Raw genomic sequence first — 15399 nt, 5'->3', positions numbered from 1 at the left:
TACATCACCCCTGACAATAAATAACTAATACTAATAATAATAACATCAGGTTCTTGCTGATGCATTAACTCCTGGCACAACGGATTTTAAGTTAATACAACAAGACTGGTCTAAGTACCAGTTATGAAAGCAAACGTTTATGCAAGCTAGGAGCTATATGGAAAATAAGCTTAATTATGGAGAAATGAAACAAGATTTTTACTCTACATTAAGCTCAAGAAATAGAACTGTTAAATTTATTAATTACAAAAACAAATTTAACATTACATTTCAAATCAAATTAAATGAGACGCACTCGCTCACTCACACAGAAGCTAAATACTTACGCCTAGGAAAAACACCTTAACTAAACTCTTAAGACTACAAAATACACAAAGGAAATACTAGTCAATGAATGCGGTGTATCACCCAAAGCTGGAGAACTAAAGGTGGGAGCTTGGAGAAACTGTAAGTGGAGTTTGGGTACTAGCTGACCTCTCGCACTGCTGCACAGGTCCTGTCTCCGTCACAGCAAACACTAAACTGAATTCAAATACATTGAATGGGCAGGACGCAAGGCGTGGCTAACGGTTGAGGGAAGCAGAGGCAAACGATAAAGAAATAATTGTATCGCTCAGTAGCGCACTTAGTGACGTGCATTAAATCGGTCACTTTTTGAAAACGGTGACGAATTATTTGAAAAGTATACCCCGAAATGGAGAGAGAAACGGTTAACTGAGCGATACAGTGAGTTTTCCACTATTAGTTCGTGGCTTCTCACAAAAAGGAAATGTCGCGAATTGATTCGTGACATTACGCCCCATGAAAATTAAATCTTTCTTCCTTCAGAAGAAAGATTTCAATATACATACATATAAATCCTAACTCAGTCACACAAGATTCACACTGTGGTGTGTGTGCTATCCTGCTACAGGAGAAAGTCGCAGTCGTCAGTGAGCGAAAAAACCTCGTATTTACGTTAATAGAAGCAAGCTTGAGGGAAAAACTCCGTGACGACGGTGAAAATCCTGTACTCAGGTCAAACTGAACGAAAATTAGCTACATTTACACTGACAACTAATTGTTGTGTAGCGTGGTGTATGTAATACACGGTGTAGGTGTGACATTTGTAGTGTAACAATACCTACGTGTAAAATGACACGGTAAATAATAATATGGCGACGACGAAAGCAGAGGAGAAGAGGCGGCAGCGTGCGGCAGACGATCAGCTGGCCCGCACAGCAAAACTACTACACCCATTGCTGAACCTGCAAAACCAATTGAGGTGGAGCATCAAAAGTGTCAATGAGACAAAATTCTTATTAAGTTACAATTACTCTCTCTGCCTAGCAATCAGTACATGCTACGAAAAGTACGCTCTGGCTGAAAAATACGAGCGACAGCCTAAGCTTCGTACATTCGAGATCGCCATTAATTATAGCACACGATTATGGTCGGCAAGTTGAGAATCCCTGTGCAAACTCGGGTCTTCCATAGCCTCGAACTGCACACGGGTCCTCAACCTGTGCCTTAACCTACAGTTCTTATATTAATATCGGAGAGCTGAGAAACCTTGTGCAAACTTGGGTCTTCCATAGCCTCAAGTCGCCTCTGCAGAGTTCTCACTTCCCCCTTAACCTACAGTACTTATATTAGTATCGGGGAGCTGAGAATCCTTGTGCAAACTTGGGTCTTCCATAGCCTCAAGTCGCCTCTGCGGAGTTCTCTCTCGAACTTCCCCCTTAACCTACAATACTTATATTAGTATCGGGAAGCTGAGAATCCTTGTGCAAACTTGGGTCTTCCATAGCCTCAAGTCGCCTCTGCGGAGTTCTCTCTCGAACTTCCCCCTTAACCTACAGTACTTCTATTAGTACTGGGAAGCTGAGAATCCTTATGCAAACTTGGGTCTTCCATAGCCTCAAGTCGCCACTGCGGAGTTCTCTCTCGAACTTCCCCTTAACCTACAGTACTTCTATTAGTACTGGGAAGCTGAGAATCCTTGTGCAAACTTGGGTCTTCCATAGCCTCAAGTCGCCTCTGCGGAGTTCTCTCTCGAACTTCCCCCTTAACCTACAGTACTTCTATTAGTACTGGGAAGCTGAGAATCCTTATGCAAACTTGGGTCTTCCATAGCCTCAAGTCGCCTCTCAACTTCCCCTTAACCTACAGTACTTCTATTAGTACTGGGAAGCTGAGAATCCTTGTGCAAACTTGGGTCTTCCATAGCCTCAAGTCGCCTCTGCGGAGTTCTCTCTCGAACTTCCCCCTTAACCTACAGTACTTCTATTAGTACTGGGAAGCTGAGAATCCTTATGCAAACTTGGGTCTTCCATAGCCTCAAGTCGCCTCTCAACTTCCCCCTTAACCTACGGTACATAATATGTATGTACAGGCCCTGGACATAATGTGTCCTGTGGGGCCAATGGGCGAGACGTCAGGTCTGCACCCACTTCACCACTACCCTGTCTCTCAACTGACTCAGAGATTACAGGTGTGGTTATAAATGGCACAGGAAGGGCATGTCCCTGAGTAGTGGCGATACTTTGGCACACACTGCAGGAACGGACAAAACTATCTATGTCCCGTCCCATCCCTGGCCAGAAAAAGTCAGCTCGGATACGGCCCTGGGTCTTCCTTTTGCCCAGGTGACCTCCTGAGGCTGGACAATGACCCCATTGTAACACTGCTGGGCGGTACTTGGCGGGAACGACAAACTGCAGTCGAACCTCGCCCTCGGGTGTTCGTGACTCACGGTAGAGCCGTCCTTGTTTGCGAAGGAACTTGGCTCGACCTCCCCGTGAATACTTTATCACTCGACCCTTTTGTTTGTTCTGCACGGCAGCAAGTGTCGGGTCAGAATGTTGTTCTTGCACAACAAGTTGACTACACATCAGATCTTGCGGCGATTCAATGATCACTGGGGTGACACAATCTGGAGCCTCAGTCATGGCTCGTGTTACCGCAGCAGCCGAAGTCTGAGTAGCGCCATCATCGGAGCAACTATCCTTGGCTCCTTGAATATTGCCTACTATCAAGTCAAATAGAGGCTCTGGCATGACAACTGCAAGTGTCGTACCAGTATAAAATGGAGATGCCACCTGGATACATGCCTCAGGGAACAATCTCACTGATCCATCAATAAGGCTTGCATGGATCTGTCGACCTGTATACTGCTCAGGCCGAACTAAACTCTGCTTGACAGAGCAACCTGAGGAACCATTGTCTCTCAGGACCTTCACAGGAATGTCTCCCACAAACCCTGGCTGAACCAGGAAGGTACTGTCACCTGTGGGAGGGCCTGTGGAGGAAGCAGCTAGCCACTCATGAGGCTGCTGAATTGATGTGGCAAACATTGTGCCTTGAGGGTTATATTGGGAAGATGGAACATTGGCCATCTGTGAAGGGGGTTCACTGTCACTGTGGGACTAGTGAACTGTGGGGAAGTACCCACACTGGTAGGGACGTGACCACCGTGCTGCTGCTGAGGAATGAAGGCTGCGTCGCTTCCTGCCTCTTTTGAGCTGGTGGTGGAAAAGTTTGTCCCGACGGTCGGTTGCGTGGCTGATACTGCTGCTGGTTAGGGTACTTGTTGTACCGCTTCCACTCAGGTTTCTGAGTGTTTTGCCCCTGGTCCTTCCACTGCGGTTTTGGACCTTGGCCATTACTCTGAGAATGGCCTTGGTGCTGGGATTCAGTCTGAGACGGCTTCCCAGACTTGGCAGTATCTTTTCTGCTCCAGGTGTTTTGCTTACGAGCTTGATACCCGTATGCAGTAAAGAATGCGTCAGCCTTCTCTGCCATTTGGCTGGCATCTTTCACCTGGTAGATCTTAAGCTGTGCTATGAGCTCAGCAGGCCACGACCTCTCTAGCTGTGTACGCAGCATAAGGTCAATTATCCCCTCACGCGTGGAAGGAGTTTCATCTTTCTCCATCCACTCACCTAGGTAAGCAGTGAGACGGTCGAGGAACTGAACAGCTGTCTCCTTGTCTAGGAGACGAGCTCGCATGAACTGAACTTTGGCGTCGTCTACTGTGAGACCATACGCCTTAATGAGTGCAGCTTTCATCATCTCATATGTGAGATTGTCTCCACGAATTCTGTGGAGAATATCGAGGGCAGGGCCCTCAAATAGGCTAAGAAACTGAAGCCGCTTAGCTGCCTCATCCAGTTGATATAAGTCTGCCATGTCCTCAAAACGAGCTATGTACGGCTCGATTCGCTCGCTTTCCTTGTATAAAGGAAGCTTGATGCGTGGGGGTCGCCAGGACATGTGCAGGGAGAACGCTTCGTGGAGCTTTGACCAACTGCACCAGACGTGTCTGAAGCCAAGGAATCTCGCTTGAGCTTCAGCACTTCAAGGATTCATGTTTTTCTCGTGCTTCTCGCTCGGCACGTTCGTGTTCTCGTTGTTCCCGCTCGTATTCGCGCTCTTTCTCACGCTGCTCTTGTTCATATGCACGCTCTCTTTCACGTTCCTCACGCTGTTCTCGCTCGTATTCGCTGAATCCTACGCTCTTCACGAGCATCTTTCTCACGTTCTTGCTCGTAATTGAACCGTGAGAGAACGTAACTCTGTATTTTCTCTGGGTCTGTGAGACCCATATCTTTGGCTTCCTGTACAAATACAGCGGTAGCCATGGCGCTAATTTATTAAGCAAAACCGAAATTGAGTACTGACTGCTTAGCGACGAATACTAATAAACACAAGTAAAGAGTACAGACACAAGCTAGTGGTGACCAGTCTTATCCAGTTAACTGGCAAAGAATAAATAAAAAATGTAAATGACTGGGAAGACTCAATAATAAACACAATGGGTACGGCGACTTCCCAGAAGCGAATAAAATTGTCTGGCGTTACCAAAAATAAACTAGAGTTAAGTATTCTATTGATTAATAAAGCAAAATTCACTTGCTAAATTAAGGGTAAACACCAGTAAGCTTGTGCCTATAAACTTTAATGATAAATACCTAAATATGAATGAGTGAGCACTATCTCGTGAATAGCTTTAGAGCTAGGAGTTAATATCATGGAATGAGGTCGCCAATTGTCACGGGGTTTTTATAATATCACGGTAATTTTGATATTAATCGTTAAATGTTATTTAAATTGATAATAATATTCAATAATATTGAAGAGCAGAGACAATGATTGTCTTGCTACATCAAGCAACGATTACTTTACGCTGGCTTAGCACGATTCTCTGAGAACGAGAATTTATAAACTTCCTCAACAGTACACAGCAGTGACTAATTACTCACAATTGCTGAATTACTGTACTGTTAGCCTCTGGAGAAAGTTACATCACCCCTGACAATAAATAACTAATACTGATAATAATAACATCAGGTTCTTGCTGATGCATTAACTCCTGGCACAACGGATTTTAAGTTAATACAACAAGACTGGTCTAAGTACCAGTTATGAAAGCAAACGTTTATGCAAGCTAGGAGCTATATGGAAAATAAGCTTAATTATGGAGAAATGAAACAAGATTTTTACTCTACATTAAGCTCAAGAAATAGAACTGTTAAATTTATTAATTACAAAAACAAATTTAACATTACATTTCAAATCAAATTAAATGAGACGCACTCGCTCACTCACACAGAAGCTAAATACTTACGCCTAGGAAAAACACCTTAACTAAACTCTTAAGACTACAAAATACACAAAGGAAATACTAGTCAATGAATGCGGTGTATCACCCAAAGCTGGAGAACTAAAGGTGGGAGCTTGGAGAAACTGTAAGTGGAGTTTGGGTACTAGCTGACCTCTCGCACTGCTGCACAGGTCCTGTCTCCGTCACAGCAAACACTAAACTGAATTCAAATACATTGAATGGGCAGGACGCAAGGCGTGGCTAACGGTTGAGGGAAGCAGAGGCAAACGATAAAGAAATAATTGTATCGCTCAGTAGCGCACTTAGTGACGTGCATTAAATCGGTCACTTTTTGAAAACGGTGACGAATTATTTGAAAAGTATACCCAAATGGAGAGAGAAACGGTTAACTGAGCGATACAGTGAGTTTTCCACTATTAGTTCGTGGCTTCTCACAAAAAGGAAATGTCGCGAATTGATTCGTGACATTACGCCCCATGAAAATTAAATCTTTCTTCCTTCAGAAGAAAGATTTCAATATACATACATATAAATCCTAACTCAGTCACACAAGATTCACACTGTGGTGTGTGTGCTATCCTGCTACAGGAGAAAGTCGCAGTCGTCAGTGAGCGAAAAACCTCGTATTTACGTTAATAGAAGCAAGCTTGAGGGAAAAACTCCGTGACGACGGTGAAAATCCTGTACTCAGGTCAAACTGAGCGAAAATTCGCTACATTTACACTGACAACTAATTGTTGTGTAGCGTGATGTATGTAATACACGGTGTAGGTGTGACAGTTGTAGTGTAACTGTACCTACGTGTAAAATGACACAGTAAATAATATGGCGACGACGAAGGCAGAGGAGAAGAGGCGGCAGCGTGCGGCAGACGATCAGCTGGCCCGCACAGCAAAACTGCTACACCCATTGCTGAACCTGCAAAACCAATTGAGGTGGAGCATCAAAAGTGTCAATGAGACAAAATTCTTATTAAGTTACAATTACTCTCTCTGCCTAGCAATCAGTACATGCTACGAAAAGTACGCTCTGGCTGAAAAATACGACGACAGCCTAAGCTTCGTACATTCGAGATCGCCATTAATTATAGCACACGATTATGGTCGGCAAGTTGAGAATCCCTGTGCAAACTCGGGTCTTCCATAGCCTCGAACTGCACACGGGTCCTCAACCTGTGCCTTAACCTACAGTTCTTATATTAATATCGGAGAGCTGAGAAACCTTGTGCAAACTTGGGTCTTCCATAGCCTCAAGTCGCCTCTGCAGAGTTCTCACTTCCCCCTTAACCTACAGTACTTATATTAGTATCGGGGAGCTGAGAATCCTTGTGCAAACTTGGGTCTTCCATAGCCTCAAGTCGCCTCTGCGGAGTTCTCTCTCGAACTTCCCCCTTAACCTACAATACTTATATTAGTATCGGGAAGCTGAGAATCCTTGTGCAAACTTGGGTCTTCCATAGCCTCAAGTCGCCTCTGCGGAGTTCTCTCTCGAACTTCCCCCTTAACCTACAGTACTTCTATTAGTACTGGGAAGCTGAGAATCCTTATGCAAACTTGGGTCTTCCATAGCCTCAAGTCGCCACTGCGGAGTTCTCTCTCGAACTTCCCCCTTAACCTACAGTACTTCTATTAGTACTGGGAAGCTGAGAATCCTTGTGCAAACTTGGGTCTTCCATAGCCTCAAGTCGCCTCTGCGGAGTTCTCTCTCGAACTTCCCCCTTAACCTACAGTACTTCTATTAGTACTGGGAAGCTGAGAATCCTTATGCAAACTTGGGTCTTCCATAGCCTCAAGTCGCCTCACAACGTCCCCCATAACCTACAGTACTTCTATTAGTACTGGGAAGCTGAGAATCCTTGTGCAAACTTGGGTCTTCCATAGCCTCAAGTCGCCTATGTGGAGTTCTCTCGAACTTCCCCCTTAACCTACAGTACTTCTATTAGTACTGGGAAGCTGAGAATCCTTATGCAAACTTGGGTCTTCCATAGCCTCAAGTCGCCTCTCAACTTCCCCCTTAACCTACGGTACATAATATGTATGTACAGGCCCTGGACATAATGTGTCCTGTGGGGCCAATGGGCGAGACGTCAGGTCTGCACCCACTTCACCACTACCCTGTCTCTCAACTGACTCAGAGATTACAGGTGTGGTTATAAATGGCACAGGAAGGGCATGTCCCTGAGTAGTGGCGATACTTTGGCACACACTGCAGGAACGGACAAAACTATCTATGTCCCGTCCCATCCCTGGCCAGAAAAAGTCAGCTCGGATACGGCCCTGGGTCTTCCTTTTGCCCAGGTGACCTCCTGAGGCTGGACAATGACCCCATTGTAACACTGCTGGGCGGTACTTGGCGGGACCGACAAACTGCAGTCGAACTCGCCTCGGGTGTTCGTGACTCACGGTAGAGCCGTCCTTGTTTGCGAAGGAACTTGGCTCGACCTCCCCGTGAATACTTTATCACTCGACCCTTTTGTTTGTTCTGCACGGCAGCAAGTGTCGGGTCAGAATGTTGTTCTTGCACAACAAGTTGACTACACATCAGATCTTGCGGCGATTCAATGATCACTGGGGTGACACAATCTGGAGCCTCAGTCATGGCTCGTGTTACCGCAGCAGCCGAAGTCTGAGTAGCGCCATCATCGGAGCAACTATCCTTGGCTCCTTGAATATTGCCTACTATCAAGTCAAATAGAGGCTCTGGCATGACAACTGCAAGTGTCGTACCAGTATAAAATGGAGATGCCACCTGGATACATGCCTCAGGGAACAATCTCACTGATCCATCAATAAGGCTTGCATGGATCTGTCGACCTGTATACTGCTCAGGCCGAACTAAACTCTGCTTGACAGAGCAACCTGAGGAACCATTGTCTCTCAGGACCTTCACAGGAATGTCTCCCACAAACCCTGGCTGAACCAGGAAGGTACTGTCACCTGTGGGAGGGCCTGTGGAGGAAGCAGCTAGCCACTCATGAGGCTGCTGAATTGATGTGGCAAACATTGTGCCTTGAGGGTTATATTGGGAAGATGGAACATTGGCCATCTGTGAAGGGGGGTTCACTGTCACTGTGGGACTAGTGAACTGTGGGGAAGTACCCACACTGGTAGGGACGTGACCACCGTGCTGCTGCTGAGGAATGAAGGCTGCGTTCGCTTCCTGCCTCTTTTGAGCTGGTGGTGGAAAAGTTTGTCCCGACGGTCGGTTGCGTGGCTGATACTGCTGCTGGTTAGGGTACTTGTTGTACCGCTTCCACTCAGGTTTCTGAGTGTTTTGCCCCTGGTCCTTCCACTGCGGTTTTGGACCTTGGCCATTACTCTGAGAATGGCCTTGGTGCTGGGATTCAGTCTGAGACGGCTTCCCAGACTTGGCAGTATCTTTTCTGCTCCAGGTGTTTTGCTTACGAGCTTGATACCCGTATGCAGTAAAGAATGCGTCAGCCTTCTCTGCCATTTGGCTGGCATCTTTCACCTGGTAGATCTTAAGCTGTGCTATGAGCTCAGCAGGCCACGACCTCTCTAGCTGTGTACGCAGCATAAGGTCAATTATCCCCTCACGCGTGGAAGGAGTTTCATCTTTCTCCATCCACTCACCTAGGTAAGCAGTGAGACGGTCGAGGAACTGAACAGCTGTCTCCTTGTCTAGGAGACGAGCTCGCATGAACTGAACTTTGGCGTCGTCTACTGTGAGACCATACGCCTTAATGAGTGCAGCTTTCATCATCTCATATGTGAGATTGTCTCCACGAATTCTGTGGAGAATATCGAGGGCAGGGCCCTCAAATAGGCTAAGAAACTGAAGCCGCTTAGCTGCCTCATCCAGTTGATATAAGTCTGCCATGTCCTCAAAACGAGCTATGTACGGCTCGATTCGCTCGCTTTCCTTGTATAAAGGAAGCTTGATGCGTGGGGTCGCCAGGACATGTGCAGGGAGAACGCTCGTGGAGCTTTGACCAACTGCACCAGACGTGTCTGAAGCCAAGGAATCTCGCTTGAGCTTCAGCACTTCAAGTTCATGTTTTTCTCGTGCTTCTCGCTCGGCACGTTCGTGTTCTCGTTGTTCCCGCTCGTATTCGCGCTCTTTCTCACGCTGCTCTTGTTCATATGCACGCTCTCTTTCACGTTCCTCACGCTGTTCTCGCTCGTATTCGCGCTGAATCCTACGCTCTTCACGAGCATCTTTCTCACGTTCTTGCTCGTAATTGAACCGTGAGAGAACGTAACTCTGTATTTTCTCTGGGTCTGTGAGACCCATATCTTTGGCTTCCTGTACAAATACAGCGGTAGCCATGGCGCTAATTTATTAAGCAAAACCGAAATTGAGTACTGACTGCTTAGCGACGAATACTAATAAACACAAGTAAAGAGTACAGACACAAGCTAGTGGTGACCAGTCTTATCCAGTTAACTGGCAAAGAATAAATAAAAAATGTAAATGACTGGGAAGACTCAATAATAAACACAATGGGTACGGCGACTTCCCAGAAGCGAATAAAATTGTCTGGCGTTACCAAAAATAAACTAGAGTTAAGTATTCTATTGATTAATAAAGCAAAATTCACTTGCTAAATTAAGGGTAAACACCAGTAAGCTTGTGCCTATAAACTTTAATGATAAATACCTAAATATGAATGAGTGAGCACTATCTCGTGAATAGCTTTAGAGCTAGGAGTTAATATCATGGAATGAGGTCGCCAATTGTCACGGGGTTTTTATAATATCACGGTAATTTTGATATTAATCGTTAAATGTTATTTAAATTGATAATAATATTCAATAATATTGAAGAGCAGAGACAATGATTGTCTTGCTACATCAAGCAACGATTACTTTACGCTGGCTTAGCACGATTCTCTGAGAACGAGAATTTATAAACTTCCTCAACAGTACACAGCAGTGACTAATTACTCACAATTGCTGAATTACTGTACTGTTAGCCTCTGGAGAAAGTTACATCACCCCTGACAATAAATAACTAATACTAATAATAATAACATCAGGTTCTTGCTGATGCATTAACTCCTGGCACAACGGATTTTAAGTTAATACAACAAGACTGGTCTAAGTACCAGTTATGAAAGCAAACGTTTATGCAAGCTAGGAGCTATATGGAAAATAAGCTTAATTATGGAGAAATGAAACAAGATTTTTACTCTACATTAAGCTCAAGAAATAGAACTGTTAAATTTATTAATTACAAAAACAAATTTAACATTACATTTCAAATCAAATTAAATGAGACGCACTCGCTCACTCACACAGAAGCTAAATACTTACGCCTAGGAAAAACACCTTAACTAAACTCTTAAGACTACAAAATACACAAAGGAAATACTAGTCAATGAATGCGGTGTATCACCCAAAGCTGGAGAACTAAAGGTGGGAGCTTGGAGAAACTGTAAGTGGAGTTTGGGTACTAGCTGACCTCTCGCACTGCTGCACAGGTCCTGTCTCCGTCACAGCAAACACTAAACTGAATTCAAATACATTGAATGGGCAGGACGCAAGGCGTGGCTAACGGTTGAGGGAAGCAGAGGCAAACGATAAAGAAATAATTGTATCGCTCAGTAGCGCACTTAGTGACGTGCATTAAATCGGTCACTTTTTGAAAACGGTGACGAATTATTTGAAAAGTATACCCCGAAATGGAGAGAGAAACGGTTAACTGAGCGATACAGTGAGTTTTCCACTATTAGTTCGTGGCTTCTCACAAAAAGGAAATGTCGCGAATTGATTCGTGACAAGTATATCAGTAAACTGGGAAGTTAGAATAATGTATAGTATAATGATATGGTTTGTACTATATTTTCCTTCTGTACCGTGATGCAGGTTATCATAAAATTTAAAACATTTTAAGGGTTCCTCAAGGGAAGTATAGTAAAGCCTTCAGTTCTAGAGGTCTTCTTTAAGCTGAATACAATAATCTGGAAGAAAGAAAAAAGAAAAAAAAATTGCAGTGAATGATTAATCTGTAGCAATTACCGTCCTTATTGTTGTGGTCTCTGCTGTCGTTCCTGTTACCCACTAACTTAGAGAGAGAAAAGGATACCAAAATAGGAATAGGAAAAATTAAAATTATGAAATATGAAGCATGTGTGGTGCAACACTAAATAAATATTTATCTCTTTAACAGTGATGGAAGTGGCCAGCGGTGACTATGGCGAGTTTACCCACAAGCTGACATCAGCAGTGAGGTGTGGCAAATGTGACAACTTGGCTCCAGATAACCACCTAGCTGTTAGGAATAAGCAGCATATTATCTGTGAGTTTCAGCATGTCTGCCCCCCTCCCCTTTTTTTTTTTTTTTTTTTTTTTTTTTTTTTTTTTTTTAATGATTGCCATAACAGTATCAAGTAAATTCGAACACACTTAATAGCCAGATGCCAAAAGCACTTTTTCACATCAGCTGGACCACACTGTCTTTTACATTTGTAATATTCATACTTGTTACATATTGAAGTTAATCATTCACACTGCTTCATCCCAAAACTAAGTACAGTAGCTCCCAAAACTATCTTTAATATCTGGTGCAAAGGATTTAATGATGAACAGTATGAAACATGCTGCCTGACTACTTGTCGTCTCAGTAAGGTTGGTAAGTGTGGTTAGCCATCAAAAGCGCTACTGCTAATAAGCAAATCAGTGCTACCGTATGACTGCAAACATCCACTGACATGTAAATAGTAACTGTTCATAATATTTATACCTCCATGTTAAAGAATATAACCCATTATGGCCATTATCTTGGGGAGCATAGTAAAAATGATGGTCTGAGTTGCCATGTTCTAATATGAGTGAAACCACAGATCATGAAACAGCGTGAGAGAAATATCCATCACAATTGTTTCGTGAGAGAAATATCCATCATGATTGTTTTGTGGGAGAAATATCCATCGTGATTGTTTCGTGAGAGAAATATCCATCATGATTGTTTCATGAGAGAATTATCCATCATGATTGTTTCGTGAGAGAATTATCCATCATGATTGTTTCGTGAGAGAATTATCCATCATGATTGTTTCGTGAGAGAAATATCCATCATGATTGTTCCATTATCACTACCACAAATAGGTCATCAGTGCGAAGGTTAATAATATAGGGCCTGCATGTTGGACTGTTTTAACCACACACCATTATTTATCTATACCATGTGGGCGATATCTCAGTGTCGGAAGGTATTGTGGTTTTGTGTTTCGCTGTGTGAATGGCACAGCTTCATAGTAGGTACAGGCCTACCATTTGTTGCCACCTCATGCAACACGTGTCAGATAACATTGTTCATTGTGTTAGATTGTACAGCACATTACAGTGGGGCACCAATTTTCGCGCCTAATTGAGTCCAAAAATAATGCGCGAAAGTGGAATTAGCGAAAGTTGAGGCATTGTTTTTATGGCAAAAAGGCTAATTGGTTCCCGGTTATCCTAAAGTAACATCAGATTTTCATTTTCACTTGCAATACAGTACATCAAATCACTATTGTACATTGCATTGTGAGATACAAACAATAAAAACTGTACAGTACACATTATATGAGGAGAAACATACCACAGAGACCAGGTTGAGGTGTTTAATGGATGTTGGGGGTAAGTATCCGAGGCGCGTGGCGGGCTTATTTAGCCACGCCAGACGTATTGGCGCCACCTCTTGCTGCCTCGCTACCACTCTCTCTCTCTGCCTCCTCAGATGCAACTTGATGCAACACTTCCACTCTGTGCTGAATTTCCCTTTGTGCTAGGTTCTCTTGAACAAATCCATCGAAATCTTCATCCAGGTTAAGCTCCTCTATGGCACTGTCAGTAGGGATAGCACCATGGTCGGCTGTCCCGGCCACTTTTTATCACCACCACTGCCTCCCGGCCCTCCCCCCACACCACCAGGCCCTTTCCTCACACTACCAGGTATAGTAGAGGCCATTGAACCGTGAGAATCCAACACAATGGAGCTAGCACGCTCGTACACAATGGCGGGAATGGGTGGACAGAGTGTTGACATGACGTCATTCAAGATGGCGGTGGGTTGCGGGCGGGCGGTGCAGGAAATTCAAAGTTCAAAATATTGTCCCAAACCCAAAATTTGTGCGCGAAAATCGATTTTTTTCAAGCGAAAGTGGAAATTAGGGAATATTTGGTGCATGCCGCGAAAGTGGATTCCGCGAATCCTGCTGTAGCGAAAGTTGGTGCACTACTGTATTTTAAAGGTAGTTTTGGGAGCTGCTCTACCCACCTATTTTAAATTATGTTTGACATTAATTTGAATCTTACCACATCATTACTTACCCATATTTCCTTATTCACAAAAGCAGAATTCTGAACTATAGACTTGTTTTAACATGACTTATTTTGGTACAGTGTGGTAGTTACATGAAATTATTATTTCATATTTGCTGTCATATGTAGTGGACACAGATGTAGGCACAGTTTAATTAAATGTGTCATATGTGAACTCCAGTTCTGAGTCTTTTCATCCCTTAAACATGCACATATAGTAGGGGTGCCAGCCTAAAATACCTTTTTCCCCTAAACAGCACGAGAAAATGATGACAGCAGAGAAGGGGGTGGAGGAGGAGGAGGGGATGGGGGAGGGGGAATAGGAGGAGGAGATGCTCGTGTCAGCATACCTTCCACGCAGCACTCCCTCTTGGCCTCTGAGGATGAGAGTATTGATGACATCCCCAACTCCTTCCCTACCTCAGGTTGGAAGCAATTCGTCATCCTCTTCAAGCGCACTTTCTTGTCTATTATACGAGATGGGGTGAGTAATGTCATTGTGTGTGCATGGTTGCTGTCATCAGTCATCTTCCTTCCATCCATCCATACATCATCCACTCCTTTTTTGCCCCATCATGAGCATAGCAGCCTGGGTCTATGCTACGCAGTCCTGACATTTAAGGCAAGGCTGACCAACTTTACCCACCCCTGGGTGGAGTTATGAGCACTGATGTAAACCCTCATGGGCTCAGTCTAGCTGGAGCATTTTAGCCCTCTAAACTACCCAGCATTGTTTGGTTATATGGTTGTTATCCAATATGCTGAATTGTTTCCAAGTTTACATGAAACCATTTGGTTTGGGATTCACTGTAGTCACATGAAGGTAGCACTGCACTGGGTTGATGGTGGGCATCCCGACCTACCATATAATCATAATCATCATCATTTTTATTGTCATTATCATAATCATTGCCGTCCCATCAAAATGTAAATGGGATCAGAAGGATTGATAATTATGAGGCAGAAACCATAGGTTTAAGAATTGTTAACTGAAGGCAAAGTGCAGTAGGCTTCATATCCATATTTGTATAATAGAATACAACCCTTATTATGTGCATCTTCTTTGTAATTCATCCATCCATATCATTTACTCGTAGGTCCATTTTATTTATATCCCATACCTTGTTTTTTCACACATTCACTCACTGTGTTCAGCCAACATTATATTGATCATTCATTCCTCCAAACCTTAAACTCACTTCCATAATACATTTGTACCCATTATATTGTACCTTAATGGCAGTTTTCCAAACTATATAATCTGTTGCTTCCTCATATGGTTAATCCTTATTGTAAAGATCATCTTTTAGCACCATCTATGTTTTCCTGTAACATCTCATTTTTCATCCACATTGATAATTATACACTTCGTCACATACAGTAATTATCCCCTCCCATCCTCTCAATATGACCATTCTGCTCCAGCCTACCTCTGTGCTGAATGACTGCTTTCTCTATATGGTATTGTCAAAGTTTCACTTCTTCACTGGACAATCAGTCCTTCATATACACATTACTTATCCACTT

At 43.7% G+C, this 15399-nt stretch overlaps 1 protein-coding gene across 1 annotated transcript in view; it reads left to right on the top strand.

The window, feature by feature from the left end:
- LOC145404928 (ATP-binding cassette sub-family G member 1-like) overlaps positions 1-15399 on the top strand; it is a 69124-nt gene that overhangs the window by 46200 nt on the left and 7525 nt on the right. Inside the window, exons 7-8 of the mRNA XM_080276450.1 lie at positions 11738-11866; positions 14130-14356. Of these exons, the coding sequence (XP_080132576.1) occupies positions 11738-11866; positions 14130-14356 (356 nt within the window). The remainder of the gene's footprint in view (positions 1-11737; positions 11867-14129; positions 14357-15399) is intronic.

Source organism: Coenobita brevimanus, chromosome 1 (genome assembly GCF_032717465.1).
Source record: "Coenobita brevimanus isolate Jiangsu-jjx chromosome 1, ASM3271746v2, whole genome shotgun sequence".
NCBI classification, from domain to species: Eukaryota; Metazoa; Arthropoda; class Malacostraca; order Decapoda; family Coenobitidae; genus Coenobita; species Coenobita brevimanus.
This window is presented reverse-complemented; position numbering and strand designations above follow the sequence as displayed.